Raw genomic sequence first — 20154 nt, 5'->3', positions numbered from 1 at the left:
TATTTTTGTGCTGTATTATAACAATAACTCGAGTTTTAAAGTGTGGGATTGAAATTGATGCCAATGTGTGTCTAAAAATGTCAAAGTAAAGTAAAATTTACTAGAAACATTCACTTTAACAATTTCCACTGTTATAGTGAAAATAGGGTTATGTGACTTTCCATAGATGCAGATATTTTTTTCTGAATGATTTTGATTAATTGGTCTAAAAGTGAAAGAGTAATAAAATCACAGAGAACTTTATTTTTTCCTCTAGAACATTGTGGGGAATGTAAATATATTAGAAGATGCGCTATCATGTCAACAAAAGATTTGAAAAAATTACAATTTCTAATGATGAAAGGTATACTTCTCAGTGTTTTCTCTTTTCAGTGGGCTCTTCCTCCTTTCCCCTCTCCACTTTTATCAGGCACCTAATGGAGATTCTATCAAAAGGCTTATCCTTTCATGGTACCGTATGAACTCTAGAAAAGGGACAGTGCTCTTTATTTTATAAAATGTGCATGTTATAAAATAAATGTTTTTATTATGATCTACAAAAAGTAATATAATTGTAACCTCATATCTGACAGAAAACATAATCATCTGGACTCATGCAGTGTTTATGCTGTACAGTCCAAATTAAATGCACTCTCTTGGAAAGGGGGTTCTCGGTGCCAAGGGTTAAACTAAATCAGGTTATCCCTTCTGCAACATTTGCTATCAGGGCTCCCTGGCTGTCAATTAAAACTAACCCCCTCTCAACCTGCCAAAAACTCCAACAGAACAGAGTGGAGAAGATTACAGCCTTTAATTGTAAATTGCCACTGGGGCACATAGGTCCTTGCTGGCATGGAGACCTCGATTTATACCTCCCTGCACCAGCATTGGTGAACAAATTTGGTCCTCTAAGGTTTAGTTCCATAAAAAAAAAAATTACAAAATCCCAAAATCTACAGTTAACTTATGTCCTGCAGTCATCATATAGACACAGCAAATTTGGATTCCTATAGCCCCATGGAAGAATGCTTTATGTCTTAAAGTTTCCTTCAAGAGCAGTAACTTGCTCAGAGTATCATATGCAGCATTCAATATGGAAATTTGCATGGAAAGACTAATTTTTCTTGTCCTGTGACAAGGCAACCAAACTTTCTAGAATATACATGGAGGTAAATAATAAAAATAATGGCTTCTGGATTAACAAAAACAAAAAAATTACAACTAATGTATACATATCAGTTTTTGACAACAACTTTCCCAACAAAGGGAATAGTTATATGAGAAATTAAAAGGATTTGAGTTATTCTGGAGTGTGGCAGAGCTCTGACCTTGCCCCAATGGGTCCTGCGCTTCTAGGCGGTTTATGCTAGCCTCAGTGGCTGACTGTGACCCTCCACATAGCCTCTCTCTCTAGGGCCAGGGTTACAGTCTACTGAGCCCTTTTCATCATAGGCCAGCAAAGAGGTTGGTGAGAGAACTCCCACAGTCTCTGTTGTCCCTGGGGGCTTATTTCAGAACAGTTTAGCCTCCTGCCCTGACAGGGACCTCACTTCCCCTCCCAGGAGATGTTCCTGTAGTGGTGGGTTGGGGGGAACCCGGGCCGCCCTCTACTCCGGATTCTGGCCCAGGGACCCTAATGGTGGTAGCTGTTGGCAGCCAACCTTTCACTGCCAGAGTTGCTACGTTTCCCTGGGCCACTTCCCCACAGCTCTCCTGCTTCTCCCTTCTTCACCCTTACCTTAGAGCTCCCTTACCGATGGTTTGAGGGTGTCTTCATTAACCAGCCCTTCAGCCGCACTTCCTCTCCCCTGGCTCTCTTCTGCCTGACTGGAGTGAGCCCTTTTTATAGTATCAGCGGGGCCTTAATTAGAGTCAGGTGGTCACATTAGCTTAATGGCCTCACCTGACTCTTTGCAGGTTAATTAGAGTCAGGTGTTCTCATTAGCCAGGAGCAGCCCCTGCTCTGGTCAGTCAGGAAACAGAAAACTGTTAATCCAGTGGCCAGTATATCTGCCTTCTGCAATTCTGCTGTACCCAACTGGCCTGGGTCTATCACAGGAGGAATAGGATAAAGAGGTCCAGCAAATTTAATTTGTAGTATGAGAAGATAAAATGTCAGATTTTTTCCAATAGCATATCACAGCAGTACAGTTAAAAAGAAATATACCCCCTCCCAAGTTTGGGTGAGGATATTTGTTTCATAGATTTCATAGAGTTTAAGGCCAGGAGGGACAATTAGATCATCTAGTCCAGGGCTGACCAAACTGTGGCTTGTGAGCTGTATGCGGCTCTTTTACAGTTTAAGTGAGTCTCACGGAGCTCGCCCCACCATTCTCCACCCACCAGACTTGGTGGGGGGAGAGCTCAGGACCACTGCCTTGCAGCAGGGTGGTGGAGTAGGAGCTTCTGCCCAGCAGGGAGGGGGGTCTCAGAGCTTCTGCCCCGTGGGGCACACCTGCCAGGGGCTAGCGGCTTCAGCATGAGCAGGGCTGAAGCCCTGAGCCCCAGCAGGTGCCTCCCGCAATGCAGAAGCCCCGAGCCCCAGCAACCATGCCCCAGCTCTTGAACTTCTGAAGATTGTCATGTGGCTTGGAGGATCAATAAGTTTGGCCACCCCGATCTAGTCTGACGACCTGTATGTCACAGGCCATCACATTTTACCCAAATACCCATATACTGAGCTCAATTACTTTAGTTAGTCTAAAGCATTTCAGTCCTCAATTATGTGCCACTGGCAGAGAAGAGACCAAGATTTGACTAATGCCTGAGGCCTTGCAATGGCAGTGAACTGATTAGGTGTAATACAGCTGGATCATCCCAGCAGATGATCTTTACTCCACGCGTCTGAGGAAGGCAAAAATATCTGCTAATCTGACTTTAGAGAAAGTTCCTTCCTGACCCCAAATCAGGTGACCAGTTTGACTCCAAGCATGTAAGCAAGACACACAAGCCAGGCATCTAAAAAAAGAGGATTCTCTGTACCACATCGGAGCACTGGTTTCACCCTGCCTGTTATCCCTTCTCCAGAGGAAGGCAAAAAACAGAGTGTGTATGGTCAATTGTGCAGTCAGGAGGAATCCTTCCTGATCCCTGCAAGTGACCAGCTGAAGCCCTGAAGCATGAGATTAGATTAGTCATTATCTCAATGGAGAACTGCAAGTGTTACAAGCATGTTAAGGGCAATGCAGACAATCTTGTTCTACCAATGGCTCAGGAAGGAAGAAGATCCAGGGAGATTCCTAAAAATTTTTGGGAAAGAGGAAATTTCATGCATAGTAATTGGACATGTCCATTACATCAAGAATGTTGGGGTGCCATTCATAACAAAATGTAACATTGTTGGGTATACCAAATGGTTGCTTTTAGGGGAAGCCACACAAGAAAATACAGAAAATCTCTGATACATTAGTAGCCTCTAAATGACGGATAGATTCTCAGTTGAAAAAGAAATCATATCCTTCAAGTCTAGTGATATATTTGTGCATTGGAAGCTGCTTTCTTCATGACACATACTGGAACAGCTGAGGGAGTCTGCTGCGATGCTGAGTTCTATATATATTGGGAACGCTCAAAGAGAAATTATTTTCTGCCATTTCAGGCTAATCTCTTGGTCAGTTCCTTCTATGAGGGTTGAAGGTTAACGGAATAGACTATGAGCAGATTCTGTAAGTCTGAAGCAAGAAATGAGGAAGTGTTTGTTGCTGTTTGACCATTTGTTTTGCACCAACATCTGCTTTACATTGGTTCTACATCTGAAGAGATTAATTGTTCCAGTTGACAGCAGATATGGCGTTCCCTTGTGAGAAGGTTGATTCCACAAACATTTCCTGAAATTCTCTGAAATTGAGAAGTATCTAAGTCCAGTTTTGAGAAGACAGGCAAGGAAGGAGCTACTGTGCAGTTGAGAGCATTAATTTGAAATAAGTAATAAAGCAAAGCAGCTGAATGACTTTCCTGCTGGAAGGATGGGGCTGAGAGGGCATCTGTTTCAGAGAAAACTTTATGTGGAGGATTCTCTTGAGACGAGTACATATGATTTTTCCTGACCACCAAAGTGAACTCTTAAAATATCTAGGATCCAGAGCACTCTTAAGAATCAGTGATAAATCCCAGTGATGAAAGAAGGGAGCACGTTTAGTGGACAACAACCTGGGCTTTTAGAAGAGACTCAGTTTTTACCACTGTTGGGATTTATCGCAGATTCTCAAGAGCACTCTAAAACCATCTTGGGATCCTCTCTATTTTGAGAAAGCATGAAACTCTTCCTAGTGAAGGATGGCTGTTACTACAAACAGTCTGAGATAATTCATGGGGCCATGGCAAGGCAAAGAAGGGCAGAACTGAGAAAAACTTTTAAAAAAACCCTGGAATCTTAAGTATTTCTAAACAAAAAATGGGTAGACTTTCTAAGGGCTTCAGAATACTACGAAGAGAATCACAAGGACATTTTAACATTGAGTGTGTGGAGAAATGACTCACATGCAGACACGAGAAGAACATTGGCAGGACAATAGGCTCCTTAAGATGGAACTTTTAATGCCACCTTGGAAAAAACTTCAGATAAGTTCATAGCACCAATTTATATTTGTAAAATCTGGTATAAAAGTGTTTTGATCACTAAAGCATAAAGCTTATTTGCTTTGAACTGAAACCACTGCAATCAGGAAAATTATCTTCCATATAAGAATCCTGAACTCTCACATAATGAATGGCACAAAAGAGGCTTACATTAGTTTTGTCAGTACCTCATTAGTATCCCATTACACTGAGGGCTTTTTAATGAATTGTCAAAACATGTTAAAAGCCCCCCATTATCCTGATTCCCCCCGCCCCCCTCACCAACAAAACAAAACTACACACTGATCTGGCTTCAACTAATTCATAACAGGCTAAAATAGTGGTCTTATCACCCAGAGATGTAGTGAGTCTAAATTAGACATAGGCAGGTGAAGAAGATTGTCAAGCATTCTTTTATGCAGGATAATAAAAGAAGTCCACATAGGACTGTTTGCCTGGCTTCTCATAGGCCAGAAGGCCTTTAGCTACCTGTTTGGAGATAGAGCTCTCTTATGTTATTAGCCATAATGCCAGAGCAAGGACTCCTAGTTTGACATGGAGCTATGTGACCAACTTCTGAAGCTATTCAGCCAATGAAATTTGCTTTGGTTATCTGCAACAAAAATGAGAACTTTTCATTTGGAACTATTAATCAAACCTCAGTCTCTCCAGGAGTTTTGTTATGAGCAGCACTGGTCGAAAGACATACATAAGCATCCTTTCCCAGTGTACACAGAAAGTGTCCTTTGTTAGAGGTCCCTCCACTAGATTCTGTGAGCAGAATACTAGTAGCTTTTTGTTTGGGTGAATTGAGAGGCAATCCAACTCCCATGTCACAACTGTATACAAATCTGATCAGTCAGTCTCTGATACAGAGACAATTTAAGAGGATCTATCAGAGGATCTATCAGAGACTGACTCTGTTTGCAATTGTGCTCTCTTCCCCTATTTGATAGCTCCGGACACATGCAGGATTATCCATAAGAGGAAGCAAAATCTGGTGCCTCCCCACCAGTTAATGTAAAAAAAAGATGGTGCGATAGCCCAATTGAAACAGAATAGTCTTTAGTTTATTCAAGACTGTCCTTATTTAAAATTACAATGCCTCTCTATAAGAGTAAAAACATTTCAGATTCTTGAACCTGTTACTATAACCACCATACCTAAGGTAAAAAATTAGCATGTAACTTTTATTCACTGTTTTTAAAACTAATGAAAATAAATATTGTTGAAAAATGCAATGTAGACAGAAATTTTGTTAAAGCCAGAGTATATTATTATGGTACAGTAAACAAAGGGTCATTTTATTTTCAGAAAATCTGGTCAAGTATTTATGTTGTTATGCTATGAGAACTGCAAAAGGTCTGACTTCAAAATATAGTAGGATTTTCCAAAGAACAAAATCTGAAGATCTCATAAGCTATTTTGGGGGGGAAGATATTACCAAAACTATATATCTTCCACTTTTTAAAATAAGTTTGGGCTCTTAAACTTTTCCCTACCAGGACCACCTTGGGACTCCTAAGTATGATGCTTGCAGAACTTTTATGTTTACAGCACTGCCATGGATAAAAAAGTCTTCTCATTTTGTAAGCCCATAACCTTTTACTTGAAGACTTTAATTAGTTTCTTTCTTAAGGATAGATGGTGGATCTCCAAATGGATCAATGCTCCTTCCTCTCAATGGCCATATGCATGCAGCAGAATCCTTTGATAACTACTGTGACAACTCTTTTGAAGCATGTTGATAGTTGGCAAACAATCGGATGCACGTTCTACTTTGAGTCCACTAGAGAAAAAACTCAGATTGGAAGTGGCGGAGCCCCAGAAAAGGGGAGTAAGGGAATAGGATCAAGACCGCCCTGCTGTTTGGCTCTCTGCAATCCAATTAATTTCCTGTTGAGTGAAAAGCTGGAGAGCAAGAGGCACGCAGGTCCAGCAGGACAGGGAGATAGAGAAAAACTTCAGGCAACTGGCTATAGAAAATTGGGCAACTTTCATGACAAATACCGTGTTAGTCTGGATCTGTAAAAGCAGCAAAGAATCCTGTGGCACCTTATAGACTAACAGATGTTTTGGAGCATGAGCTTTCGCGGGTGAATACCCACTTCGTCATGACAAACACGCTCCATTTTGTAGCTTTGTGAAAAAATGCTAAATTCCATGGCCATAAAATGACAATTCACAGGGCCTTCATCTAGATGAATGGGGCAGTTCATACCTCTCTGTTATTTTTTCAGCCTATCTGCAGATTCAGGCAGGCATAAGTGTATCCTTTTACATTTAGTTCAAGTTTTCCCAATTATCTCTATGATCTAAGGGCTAGAAAAACTTTTTTTTTTTAATATGAAATGACATGGTAAGAAAAGGGAAGTGGTTATTGTGACAGTTTTGAGGTAACTGCATCTCTGACACTTCTGTGGTCTACTAAAGGGATGTCCCCTGAGGTGCCATGCCTCCAGTCATCACCTCTCTATAGGCAGAGCCCTGAGACTCTCTGCCTCTACTGGAGCTTAGGCTCATAGTCCCCCTGCAATTCACTGTGTTATCCCAGCAGGTCTGACCTGAGAAAAAGGTAAGAGAGAGTTTAGGACATCTGGTGGGAGGCAAAATATGGTCACAAAAGCATGTGAAAATTAGCAAAGCATTTTGCTTTGGAGTTTTACATTCAAAAAGCATTAACCCAAACAACTGAAAATCAAGGAGGGTTTGTCAAATTCCCTACAAATGGAATTGCTAAATTTCACTCAACCCTAGCGCTAAGGCAACAAGTACATGGACCTCCTGTTCTGTGTGCTACTAGTTTTGGGTCCAGTCAGTGATGCGGTAGTAAATTTCCACATGTAAAGCTTCTTTGTTTTAGATCTATATGTAAGAAATTAGTGCTAATCCATGCAGAATGCACAAAATATACTCTACTGTGGCAGGAAAGGATCGCTTATTTATAAGTCTTACTCTTACCTGTTTTGAGTTGGTTAAATACAGTTTTGCTCCCAAATTTAAGATCTGCAGCTTCACAAGGTCATCTTCATTAGTGAAGCTCTTAGCCATCTTTCTCAAAACATCAGGTGCAATCTTTGGAACTCGTTCACAATATTCCCCAATAAGCCAGAGAATGCTGGCTCTAGCCACAGGAACCTAAGTGACGAAAGTGTTAAATATACATTTCACAAATATACTCATTTGTAACTTTGATTTGCTACTAAATATGCATATATATAAATATGCAAGTACTAAATACCTAGAAGCCCCAACAAAGATCAAGGCCCCATTATGCTATACATTGTATATGCATACAGTAAGACAGAGCCTGCTCCAAAGAGCTTACAAGCTAAACAGACAAGTCGGATGAAGGGCACTACTGGAAACAGAGGCACAGGGATGACATGACTTGCCTATGTTCATAGTGCAAGTAAATGGAAGAGTGGAGAACAGGACTCAGGTGTGTCCTAGCCACACACTGTCTCTCTTTCCAACATGACCTTCAATGGTATGGCTTTATGCATTTTATCCATCATTATATGGAGATATACCTATCTCATAGAACTGGAAGGGACCTTGAAAGGTCATCGAGTCCAGTCTCCTGCCTTCATAGCAGGACCAAGTACCGTCCCTGACAGATTTTTGCCCCAGATCCTTAAATGGCCCCCTCAAGGATTGAGCTCATAACTCTGGGTTTAGCAGGCCAATGCTCAAACCACTGAGCTATCCCTGGTTTGCTGGTTATTAAAGGAAGGTCTAGTGTATAATATGGATTCAATGATGACTTCATAAAGGGAAAGCAGGAATATGCCAAATGGGGTGCAATTGGGAGTGGTTACGAGTTAGACGGAGAGAGCCACATTCAAGGAGAGGGGTGCCCTGTAGTGTCCTAAGGTCAACTTCAAAACCTGCACCACATGCCTCCCCAAGACATAGCTCTCCTCGCACAACCTGGGAGAAAGATAAGGGGTGGAGGTATCTGTTGTGTGCATGGAAAGCAAGTGTAAGGAAGCTACATGCAGGAAATTGCTTTTACCCACAAAAAAATCTAAGTCCATCTTTGCACATCTTGAAAGTAACAGCGTCCCTGTACAGCCTGAAAACTCTGTAGGGACTCGTCACTAAGCAATGTTTTAAAACAGTAAAAAAAAAAACCAACAGATTTGCTGCATGGCAATTGCTTTATAACACTTCTGCTTAAGAAATTACTATGACTTTACAAAGTGTTTTTCACTGCAGTAATATACAGATATTTTCAACCTTAAGCACCAAAAACGTAGCTGAAGTGGAGTTGAGACTAAATATTACATGCAAAATAAAAAACAAATCTGTGCTACTACCTTATTTCTCACCTCCTCTGCTCCCTACTTTCCCAACTTGTGCATTCCTTAGGCAAACTCCCATTTAAATTAGTTGAAGTTTTGTCTTGAGTTAGGAACACAGGATTGGGACCAAACTTTGGAAAGTCTAAGTTCTGAATATCAAAGCAGCAACCACCACCTCCTTGTGGATATGTTGCGTTTTCTTGTCCAGTGTATGGCAATAGGGCAAAAGAGCTAATATATGCAATGTGGCATAATTACAGCAAGAACTAGAACGTTGAGTTTGCTATCTTTTATGCATTTAAAATCTCAACTATAATATGGCATTAACTAAATTTATACCAGTGCCCCCTCTGCCCCACTTTAATTGTATTCAATCAAAGAATGCACATGACAATGCCTTTGAAACAAGGAATGTATCTCCCTATAGTATCAGAATACTATATCAAGAATTATACAACATATTTAATCATGAAGGGATACATATATAATTTATAAGTAGCTGACCCCCAAATTAAGGTGAATGGAGGGCAGAGTAGTGGGGGGTATAAGGGAAGGGTGGAAGAAATCAAGCCCAGCACATTTCTGAGAGTAAAATGACAGGAGGAAGGAGTTTAGTTCTGAAGCAAGAGTACTCAGGAAAAATAAAAGATCCTTCAAAATAGCAAGTTTGAGTCCCCAACAACAGGATAAACCAAAAATTCTCTCTTAATGAAAAGAACGAGGAGTACTTGTAGCACCTTAGAGACTAACACATTTATTTTATTTATTTTAAGGTTTTTTTTCCTCCTGCTGATAATAGCCAACCTTAACTGATTACTCTCGTTATAGTTAGTATGGCAACACCCATTTTTTCATGTCCTCTGTGTATATCTTCCTACTGTATTTTCCACTGCATGCATCCGATGAAGTGTTTTAGACCACGAAAACTATGCTCAAATAAATTTGTTAGTCTCTAACGTGCCACAAGTACTCCTTGTTCTTTTTGCTGATACAGACTAACACGGCTACCTCTCTTAATAAAGTGAGTTGTTTAAGGATTAAAACCAGAACCGTAGTAGATATTCATTTTCATCTGTTAGCATGCTCAAAACTCAGAATGCAAACAAACTCATGGAGATCTAGGGAACAGTGTTAAAAAAAAAATATAGACACAGACCAAGGTATTTTATTCTATACTTCATATAGTTGCAACTATTCACATCAATAAAAACAGAATTAAGTGTGTTATAGGAAAACAAAGGATTCCCAACAACGAGGAGGAACCAGATAGATTGTGGCAAAATAGAGTAATAAGTTCTACCAAAAAAAAATGTCAAAAGCATAAGTGAAAAGTCCAAACATTGAAAAGATATGCAAGCCAGGCTTAATGTAACTCCAAAACAATATAATGAAGGAACCATAAAGCCCTAAGATATAGCATATTTTCTTGCAACACTGACAATATTTCTAAACTGTACTGTAGTCTAATGGGTGAGAGCAAGGAGAGATATATTGAACAACTGTCAAGTGAAAAAGTTTTAAATACAGTTAGAAAATATATTCATGTAATGTGATAAGACTGATGCCATTACTGTACACCAATCTCAGAAGGGAAAGAGGTTATTTCTAATGTTCCAAAGGTTACACTGCATTAAGACCTTACTCCCAATCTATTATTTTAAATTGGGCTAAAGAATAGTAATTGAGTGATACATTAAATTTTCCAGTACAGGAACAGTTCAAGTTGCCTGCAGTACAGATAGATACCTCTAAATAAGAATATATGGGCAACTTCAGATTTCAGTTATGCTAGATTTATTTTTCTTAAATATTTCATTACATACTTGTTAAAAAAATAGAATTTTACAGGAGACCACCAACTACGCTAGTTTAGGTAGCTGCATCAGAGAAGTATTTTTGGCGTATAGTTTCTCTTTCATGAAGCAAAAAGGCCACTCACACAGCAGACCATTTCAAGTATATTGTCAATTATCTGAGAAAATTCAATTTAATACCTTCTCTAAGTTAAACGGGGCCCTAAAATTTGTAACCACTGAGCTATATTTAAGCCACTGCATTTATTTTATTCCTTCCAATGCTTTTTCTGTTAAATTATTAAAATACTTCACTCAGTGTAACTAACTGTTAATGCAAGAACTATAGCCACTTAAAATAGTTTTTGAAATTCAGATTAAAAATTGTACCAGAATGAAGCTTCATTCGAACAACAAAAAGATAGTCTCATGAGATGTTTCATCTTTTTGTTCCTTTTCTGATCAAGGCAGTTAGCTTGCTATGTAAATACTGTATATATTAAACACAGTTATGTGCAACAAGGATCAATATCAATTAGAGACTTTTTGAATCAACCCCAACCGAAAGCCATTTCAATGAAAAGTATATATGGAACGGATGAACTCAATGTTTCCATGTCAGTGGATTCGTTAGGGGTCAGACTCACATAATATTTTCAGATTTCTTTTTCCCTGTTTAAGTCTCTCAGTTCTCATCCATGTAATAGTAAGTGTATGATCCTGCACCCGTTGTTTGAGACATTCTAAACCATTAAAAAAACAGCAAACAAGAAATGAAGCCACTTCTACTCCTTCATTGCCTTTTCCAGTACAGCGTAAGTAGGGACCTTGAATTGATAAAAATACAGGAAATAATACTTCCATTATGTAGTCTTGCTTTGCATTATCCTCAAAGGAAAACAGGATTGTAAATTACTTTGCCTGATGCTTTATTCTATATGCCCTGAGCAAGTGGTTAAGTGCACTTTTCAAACCCTAATATTAGAAGGCAGTTTGTACTGCCATTTTAACCCATTAACTTGTCGGGGGGGTTGTGGGAGAGGGAACGAGGCCTTGGCGGCTCAGCAGTTAGAGGAAAGACATCTAGAAAGATTTTATAGATCACTGTGTAAGTAGCTTAATTCAATAGCTATTGTGTTTTCAACTAAAACCTTATTGCACAACATACCATTCTAAAATAAATCTTGCAAACACCAATTTTATTTACTCAAATTTGTCAAGGAAGGAATCAACAGACATCTAAACTAATAGCAAATTAGACCTAATATTCTCCATCCACACCCAATAGGTTTTGAAATTTAGCTGGGATTAGAAAGGGGGTGAAATGGTAGACTGTCTGATAGAGATGGGAAAGTGCCTGGAAAACAGCAGGGGGGGGGGTATTATTTTTTTGTTTTCTGCATTGTTTTTCCACAGTAAAACATTTCAAGGACTCCTCTATTATATGAGCCCCAACAATGTGAAATTATTTAAAGGTGATTCCACTCCCTCCTCCAGCTCAGCAGCATTTTTCTTTTTCTTATTCTTGGTTAAAACCTTACAAATCCAGTATTTACCAGGTTGCAATGCCTCAAAGGACTATCCATATTCAAGAGAGAAAACTACAAAACTCTAGAACACAAAACAAATATGAATGTCTTTCCAAGTGCAATACATTACATTAATAGCAGGATGCATGAAGATGTAATTGGTCTAAAAGTTTTAGTAGTTATTCTAGAGCAGGGCAAACACCTCAGGCAAGACTATGAGCTGCAATTTTGGATTTGGCATAGGAACAAAGCCCATTCTCTATGACTCCTCCCCACAATTTAAGGAAGGCAGGTCATAATCAATGGAAACAGCTAGCCAACATGAACCCTGCACTCTTGGAGCCCATACCTGAAATGCAGCAGTAAGAGGATGTTCCAGAAGTGCATCCCTCCTGAGGTTTATTTGGGGGGGGGGGGGGGGGGGAGAGACAGTGGCAGCAGGGAGAGAGGAGGATGTGCCCTAAGACAATTCCCAAAAGCCTCCCAATCCTATTCTAGTGGCAAGAATGGTAACCTAACCCTCTTTTCCTAGCTACCAATGCGTCTTAATCCCTCCTGTCAATGGCATGCCCCAATACAATTTCCCTTCCAAGTGTTGAACTCTCCAATGCCACAAATCCACCTTAATCTCCTTCCAACTAACAAAGTTGGCAACTCCTCATGCTCCCTTCATCCCAGTGGCAAGTGTTCCTTCTCACCTCCTGATTAAAAATTAGCCCTGCAGACCTGTTTCACAACCAAGCTGTGCACTTTGACCTAACTGAGAATGTCCCTGAAACAGAATGAAAGATGACAGAGGCAAAATACCATCAATACATGGAAGAAGTTGGCTTAGTAATGCTAGATGAGGACAAGAGAACAGCGAAGCAGAGATCCCAACACCTAGCAAGCAGCACCGGGCAGAACAGTGAGTGCTTGCTCCTGGGCACAATGTGCCCCAGCCAATCTTTAATGGGAGGGGGAACCTAATTTAGAACATACTTAGATTGTAAACTCTTCAGAACAGCAGTGTCTTTCTTATCACAGAATCATAGAATATTAGGGTTGGAAGAGACCTCAGGAGGTCATTTAGTCCAATCCCCTGCTCAAAGCAGGGCCAACCCCAACTAAATCATCCCAGCCAGGGCTTTGTCAAGCCAGGCCTTAAAAACCTCTAAGGAAGGAGATTCCACCACCTCCCTAGGTAACCCATTCCAGTGCTTCACCACCCTCCTAGTGAAATAGTGTTTACAGGAGAGTCTCATCTTATGCTGGGGTTACATTCCGCTGTCAGTGCGTAAAGCGAAAATCGCATATAGTCAAAATTACATTGAGTGTAATGGCGGGTGGAATCATCCGCACTACAGGTACAGTATTTAAATTGTTGTTTTTCTCTGTTGGGGGAGGGGGGGGGGTTGTTTTTGCCAACCGCGCAAAGCTGAATTCATGCATGTTAAATGCACATAAGATGAGACTCGCCTGTACTAATATCCAACCTAGACCTCCCCCACTGCAACCTGACACCATTGCTTCTTGTTCTGTTATCTGCCACCACCGAGATTAGCCTCGCTCCATCCTCCCCCTCACTCTTCTTTTTTGCAGACTAAATAACCCCAGTTCCCTCAGCCTCTCCTTGTAAGTCATGAGCCCCAGCCCCCTAATCATTTTCACTACCCTCTGCTGGACTCTCTCCAATTTGTCCACATCCCTTCTGTAGTGGGGGGACCAAAACTGGACGCAATACTCCAGATATGGCCTCACCAGTGCTGAAAAGAGGGGAATAATCACTTCCCTCGATCTTCTGGCAATGCTCCTACTAATACAGTCCAACATGCCATTGGCCTCATCAGATTTCTTTTGGCCCAATCCTCCAATTTGTCTAGGTCACTCTGGCCCCTGTCCCTACCCTCCAGCGTATCTACCTCTCCCTCCAGTTTAGTGTCATCTGCAAACTTGCTGAGGGTGCAATTAATCCCATCATCCAGATCATTAATAAAGATGTTGGACAAAACCAGCCCCCTGACCGACCCCTGGGGCACTCCACTTGATCCCGGCTGCCAACTAGACATCAAGCCGTTAATCACTACCTGTTGAGCCTGACAATCTAGCGAGCTTTCTATCCACTTTATAGTCCATTCATGTATCTTATGTATCTGTAGAATGCCCAGCACAGTAAGGATGGGGTCCAACTGCTACTGCAATATGAATAGGCTTGGCAGAATTCAATTTTTATTTTTTTTATTGTCAGTGATTTTTATCAATTTTTATTTTTAAGATTTTTATATTTTTATTATTTTTACATTTGTGGAGGTAGGGTTGGGGCTAGGGCAGCGCTGACAGTGGGCTGCAGGGGGCTCTCTACATAGTCACGTGTGTCAGGACACTGAGGAGCAAGGTGCAGGGGAAGCTGCAGTCATCCTGGCCCGGTGGAGCACAGACCCCCTGGCCAGGACTGTAAGGAGTAGCACGAGTTGTTGGCCACTGCCCCGCTGATGAACAGTTCCTGCCCGGGGATGGCTCCCAAACTATTGTCTGGCAAATGAGTGAGTGGGGCCATAACAGTAGAGCAGCAAAGGGCTCCCTGCATGGTTTTAGGGCCGTGACACCTGATCCCAGCAGGCACAAGGTGTGGGGAAAGCTGCGGCTCTGTCACTATCAGCTGGTGGTTAGAGAGCAGGCCCATGACAGCGGGGCTGCAGTGGACTTGCCCTGCACTGCCACAGGAGCCACTGAGCAGTGGGATAGCCTCCCTCATGGCCAAGAACTCTGTCTCCTCCTTCTTGCAGTCCTGGCCATGGTCTCAGCTCTATCTTGCCAGGACCGCAGCCTCCCCTGCACATTATTGCCTGCAGGGATCAGGTGACAACAGCCCTGAGGCAGCACAGGGAGCCCTCTGCAGCTCCATTGTCAGGGACCCACTCACTCACTCCTGTGACAGAAGGGCTGCTGAGGGCTCCCTGCATGGTGGCAGACCCGGTGATACTCTATCCCTGCAGGCACATCAACTGTTACTGATTGATTTTCTCCTGTCGATTTCTGTGTGTCAGCTCAAATCGACATTTACTGACAGTTATCGATTAAAACAGAATCCTGCCAAGCCTAAATAAGAATAATTTAACTAGTAGGGGGAAAACTACAAATGGATAGAAGCACTGCAGTAGTATGCTAGAAAAGAATCAAAACTTATAGACTAATTGGGTTTTCAGAGAAGTTAACTGTCAGAGGCATTTTTTGTTAAAAGATGGTAGCAAGTCTTTTTATGATAATTAGGATGTGCTGAATCCAAATATGGTTGTTGCCAACCAGCATGTTGTATGTAAAGGCCTCTACCACGAGAGCAAAGTAACACATGGAAATTGCTTAAGTGTAAATCTTTATTTTCTTTTTATTTAGGATTAACATACTTCAGTTGGATTTTAATGAGCTGTTGGATATAATAAAAGTGATCAAATAATATGCAGAACACTTTTTACAAAACTATTGAATTTCAGTTTCTTATTTGCAAGAGGTACTAGAAATAATTTAATAGGTTATACAACAACGACTGATCATGCTTACGTGGCTCTTAAAACTTGAGCATTAGCATCTTGAAATAAAAGTACACAAGCTGACTTAGCTATCAGAAATACAACACAATCTAAAAACACCCATTTTTACAAGTGAAATTATTTTCTTGACTAAACATTCAGTAAATATTTTGATGCACACCAGTTTCACTATTGTGAAACTTTTCAAGAAATTATACAATTATTCAACAATTATTTCAAGAAACTTTGGTATACAGTGGCAGACTGAATCAACATCCTATTAGGTCAATTATTATAACGATAACATCTACTTATTTGATAATACTGTCCTTATGCACTGTCAGATACATTGACACAATCTTGTTCCAGTTGTCTATATTTGCATGCTCCTGTACAAACAAGTCATGTTGTCCTGCACCTACATTGCTGACTTCTACACCCTATTGTGTGGCCACAGAATACTGCCTCCATGCAGTCTGCTGGAACTGGTGGCAATGACATAAGCTGCAGCACCAGATCTCCATCCTTCTGTTTCCAACCCACTCTATTTGAAAGAGGAAGTACTGCATTTGGGCAGTGGACCTGTCTCCAAACTAGTGTCTGGTAATGAGCTCTGTGCATGTGAAAAAAAAACCTGCATCACTTTTTGGGGATAGAGCGTCTGATGACCACAAGCATGTGAACAAAATGGCACATTTTGTCAGTGCTCTGGACTTCTACATACATCTTCTAAATAAACTCTGCTACACTTTTCACCTTCAGGTCCAGGTCCAAGGTGTGATAGAAGCTGACAGCATCGCTGAAAAACTTTCCATGTTTTCTTCTTACTGTGTTCAGCATCACAACCAATCAAACCATGATTTTGCAAACGGTTTCCAGAACAGTGGGTCCCTATTATAGTTGCTCACAAATGGCAGGAACAGGAGAGTACTTTGGTTCCTTTGATGTGCCAGCTTTCATCCAAAGCTGCCTACATGTCCTTTTGCTATAGTGATCCAGTAAGAGAATAAGCACGTCAGTCTACCTGACTGCAATAACCAACACTGTTGGTATCCCTGTGAACGCAGCATAAAATCATTCTTGTGTCTGCTTCTTTCTGATGAGCACACAGCTGATTGGTCTCAACTGCTGCTGTTGAGCATCTTACTTCAGATCCTGAAAGCCACCAGCCAGAATGATTTTATCATGTTGTGCTTGTCTCATTAATTGCTCAGACAAAAATATTTCAAGGTCCTCATTTTCTGGAACTGCAATGAAATTCATCCAATTATTGTGTGCGTGGAAGAGGCACATATCTTCCTTCCACTACTCTTCGGCTGGGTCTTGTACCTCTTGAGCGTTTCTACATTGTATCACCCTTAGTAGACTCCTTGCAATACCTATCAAACACATCATAATTTATTCTGTAGAAGTCTGCTCCAGACTTTACAAATATTCCTGCAGGGTCTCCAAACATTTTAGTTCCAGGCGGCTTCCAGAAGCTTGTGCATCTATTATACAGGGGTAACTGTTGGCAGGCAGTGGACATCAGCTGTCAGTACATCACCAAGTATTGCTTTTGTGCCTGTTCTTAGTCTGCCATTTGACTGTGCTAATGCCAAAGGGCAGGCATTAACTCATGTTTCAAAATTTGTTGCAAATTGACAGTCTTGCCGGCTTCATAGCCTGAAATTAACCACTGAAGAATATTTCTGTCTACCTTCATGGTAAAGGCTTTTCCTTTGACCTTCCCCCACCTCATATAGCATGGAAGAAGTTGGAGCATTATTTTTTGGCAGCGCATCATGAATGCGTACATGTCTAGGCTCACCCTCTTCTGTCACAAGCTATTTCTCCACAAAACTGTCCAATTGCACTTGTCCTAGGATCTTTGCATGCAACATTACATCTTCTACGGCTTTAGTAGCCAGATCTTTTGTTTCAATATTTTGCAATGAAGAGGGTGATTCCTCGCCAGAGAAAACCTTGAGTCACTGAAGTGTTCATCAGAGGGCATTCTGATCTTCATTGTCCCATTGCTTCCTTGACTTTCTTGACTTATATGAGTAAGTTGGTCATCCAAGCCAACAAGGAACAAGGGTCAGGTATCCGCTGCAATTTGGGCTCTTAGGTTGTAAGTCAAGGCCTATTTGCTGAGGGCTGAACAAGTCTTGGTGATGCCTGCAATTCCACCTCCTCTCTTTCCTATGCCATTAAGCCACTCTTGGCTCTAATTAGGATCCATTTGGTTGAACTTCAGACATGATCTCTTAACAACAAAGTTCCCTTGCTGGAACTCCAGGAGCATGTCAGTCAATAATTGATACAATTCTGTGATGCAGATGGCACCTCACCGTACAGTTTGTGTGGTCAGATCTCATGGAGAATGAAAGCACACATTTGAAGGTGAAAAGATGCAGCTCTCAATTTCCTTCTCTCTGGGCACAGCTGAATATGAGTGGTAGGCCACTATTTCCATGTACTGCCACCAAAACCTGAAGTTCACATTACCTTCACCCTTGCTGGTCACAAATGTAGAGATAGATTTTGAAATCTCATGTGAAGCACAAACTGACATGAGCTCACCATAACAACGTGACCGAGCAGCTTTAATGATATCCTCTTTGAGCTCCTGATCATGTGTGGCTATGAAGTCCAAGAGTTGTGGAAGAAGCAGGCTCCATAGTGCTTGAAATGTCAATCTGTGAGCCTGCATTGCTCTAGCATATGACTTACCATTCATAGCTTGTTCTGTTGAGTTTGGTCTAAAAACCATTACCTTCAATCCAGGCATCTGCTACCTCCAAAGCCTGTGTATGCTGACCTTAGAATTTTTGAAAGTTCATTCAGATAAGCCACTCTCTGTACTCTGGTGTGGCCCATTTTAGTTCCATTTAGTGTACAGTGCAGAGCTTCATCAACCGTTAGAACCACATACTACTGCCCATGCACTGATGACATATTTGCATCCCTGTGCAACTGTAACAAGGGTGTCTAGATCATGGGCAGGGGCTTGAATGACGGATGAGTGTCCAATGGTAGTTATTACTGGTTCTGTTATGTACAATTGGTTGAAATGTGTCCATCCACATCCTCATTTTGAAGTTTAATGATAAAAAGCCATATCAGAGGTTCTTGCCTGCACTGCAGCTTTAAAGTTTTCTTCAGATTCAGAGTACCACTCTGCCAACAGGGTCCTTGAATACTGGTTTAGCTTCATCATTTCTTACACTGACTGGTATGACTGTGTCACCTAAATCATGAACACCGAGTATGCTGTTTGATGACTTTAGATCAGTCAATGTCAGATTTGGGCAAGTCATCTTTGCCAAGCAGCGATTTGGGTTCATGAAATGTGTTTTTGCCATACAGCGAAGCATAATGTATGTTAATATTGTCAGCTACATAGTGAATACATTTCCTGGGAATCAGATTAGGAGAAACAACCGCAATCATTCTCATCATCGATTGTTTGCAGGGTTTTCTCTGCTAAGGCTTTGTCCACCTTTAAAATTCCTTCATAATACATACAGTGGCCAGACTCATGAAAAAGCAGAATGAGTTGTTTTGCCCAGTTGCCTGATGGAGGGTGCACCCCAGACCAATATGCTTTGATGTTCATTACTTTCCACCGTTCACACCATATATAATGAGCTACACTAAGCACCTTGAGTTTCACTGATTCTTGTTTCTTAAGGTTCTCTTCATCAGCATCGCCCTCAAGAAAAGATTGGCCTTCATTCAGCAAGTGAAGGAACATGTATAGGCAATCTGGAATGCAAGCAGCTGCATCATAGTCACTGACACTGAAAGCTTTGTGATCAGGGTGTGAAATTTTCAATGCAACATGTACCAATGACAGAAATGTACCTATCTCATCATTTGTGAGAAAGGTACATATATTATATTTGACTGGGCATAAGAGTGTTTATCTCTCAGCAGGCGACCAATCAGGCAAGGAAGTAAACTGAAATAAAATCCCAATATGAGTTTGGAGATTTTCCTTGAATTATGATCTACGACTGATGTAAAGTATGCGTGTGGAATTTCAAAGACAGTTTCCTTTGCAGGACTGCAGTAACAATGCCAAACCTCAGGTAGCTCAAAAACATGGCCTTGACTGGCTGCTTTCTGAAGCCCATTTTGAAGCCAAAGGACTGCTGTGTCAGTAATTTTTGTGCCTTCACTCATTTTCCTCACAGACTTCATAAACAGGATGAAACAAGTCAGGTGGTACTTGCCTTCAACAGCTATGAGGTCATTTACTTCCAGCTAAATGATCACTCATTTTGTAGTCAAATACTGCTGCTTGCATTAGCTGTTCACGCATCTTGAATGTAGTTGCAAAGATAAGTCTCTGTTCTGGGAGCACTTCTTGACAAAAAAACTTGCAACATCTCCAGGCAGGAGGTTTCACAGAAATGGACTCTCTTGTACTATGGACACTAGTCTCTTTACTGGGATCACTACAGCTTGCCACACGATATACTCATTGCAGATGCTC

General features: G+C 41.1%; 1 protein-coding gene across 2 annotated transcripts in view; it reads right to left on the bottom strand.

Annotated features, from left to right (window-relative positions):
- Positions 1–20154, bottom strand: part of AP3B1 (adaptor related protein complex 3 subunit beta 1) — a 261412-nt gene that overhangs the window by 110337 nt on the left and 130921 nt on the right. For both annotated transcript variants that reach the window (XR_005600381.1, XM_039544543.1), the window contains exon 15: positions 7498–7674. Coding sequence is in view for 1 of the 2 variants with exons in the window: in XM_039544543.1 (XP_039400477.1) it covers positions 7498–7674 (177 nt within the window). In the remaining variant the exon portion in view is untranslated. The remainder of the gene's footprint in view (positions 1–7497; positions 7675–20154) is intronic.

The sequence above is a fragment of the Mauremys reevesii genome, linkage group 6, assembly GCF_016161935.1.
Source record: "Mauremys reevesii isolate NIE-2019 linkage group 6, ASM1616193v1, whole genome shotgun sequence".
Lineage (NCBI taxonomy): Eukaryota > Metazoa > Chordata > Testudines > Geoemydidae > Mauremys > Mauremys reevesii.
The sequence above is the reverse complement of the archived record's forward strand: the minus strand, read 5'-3'. Positions and strand labels throughout refer to the sequence as shown.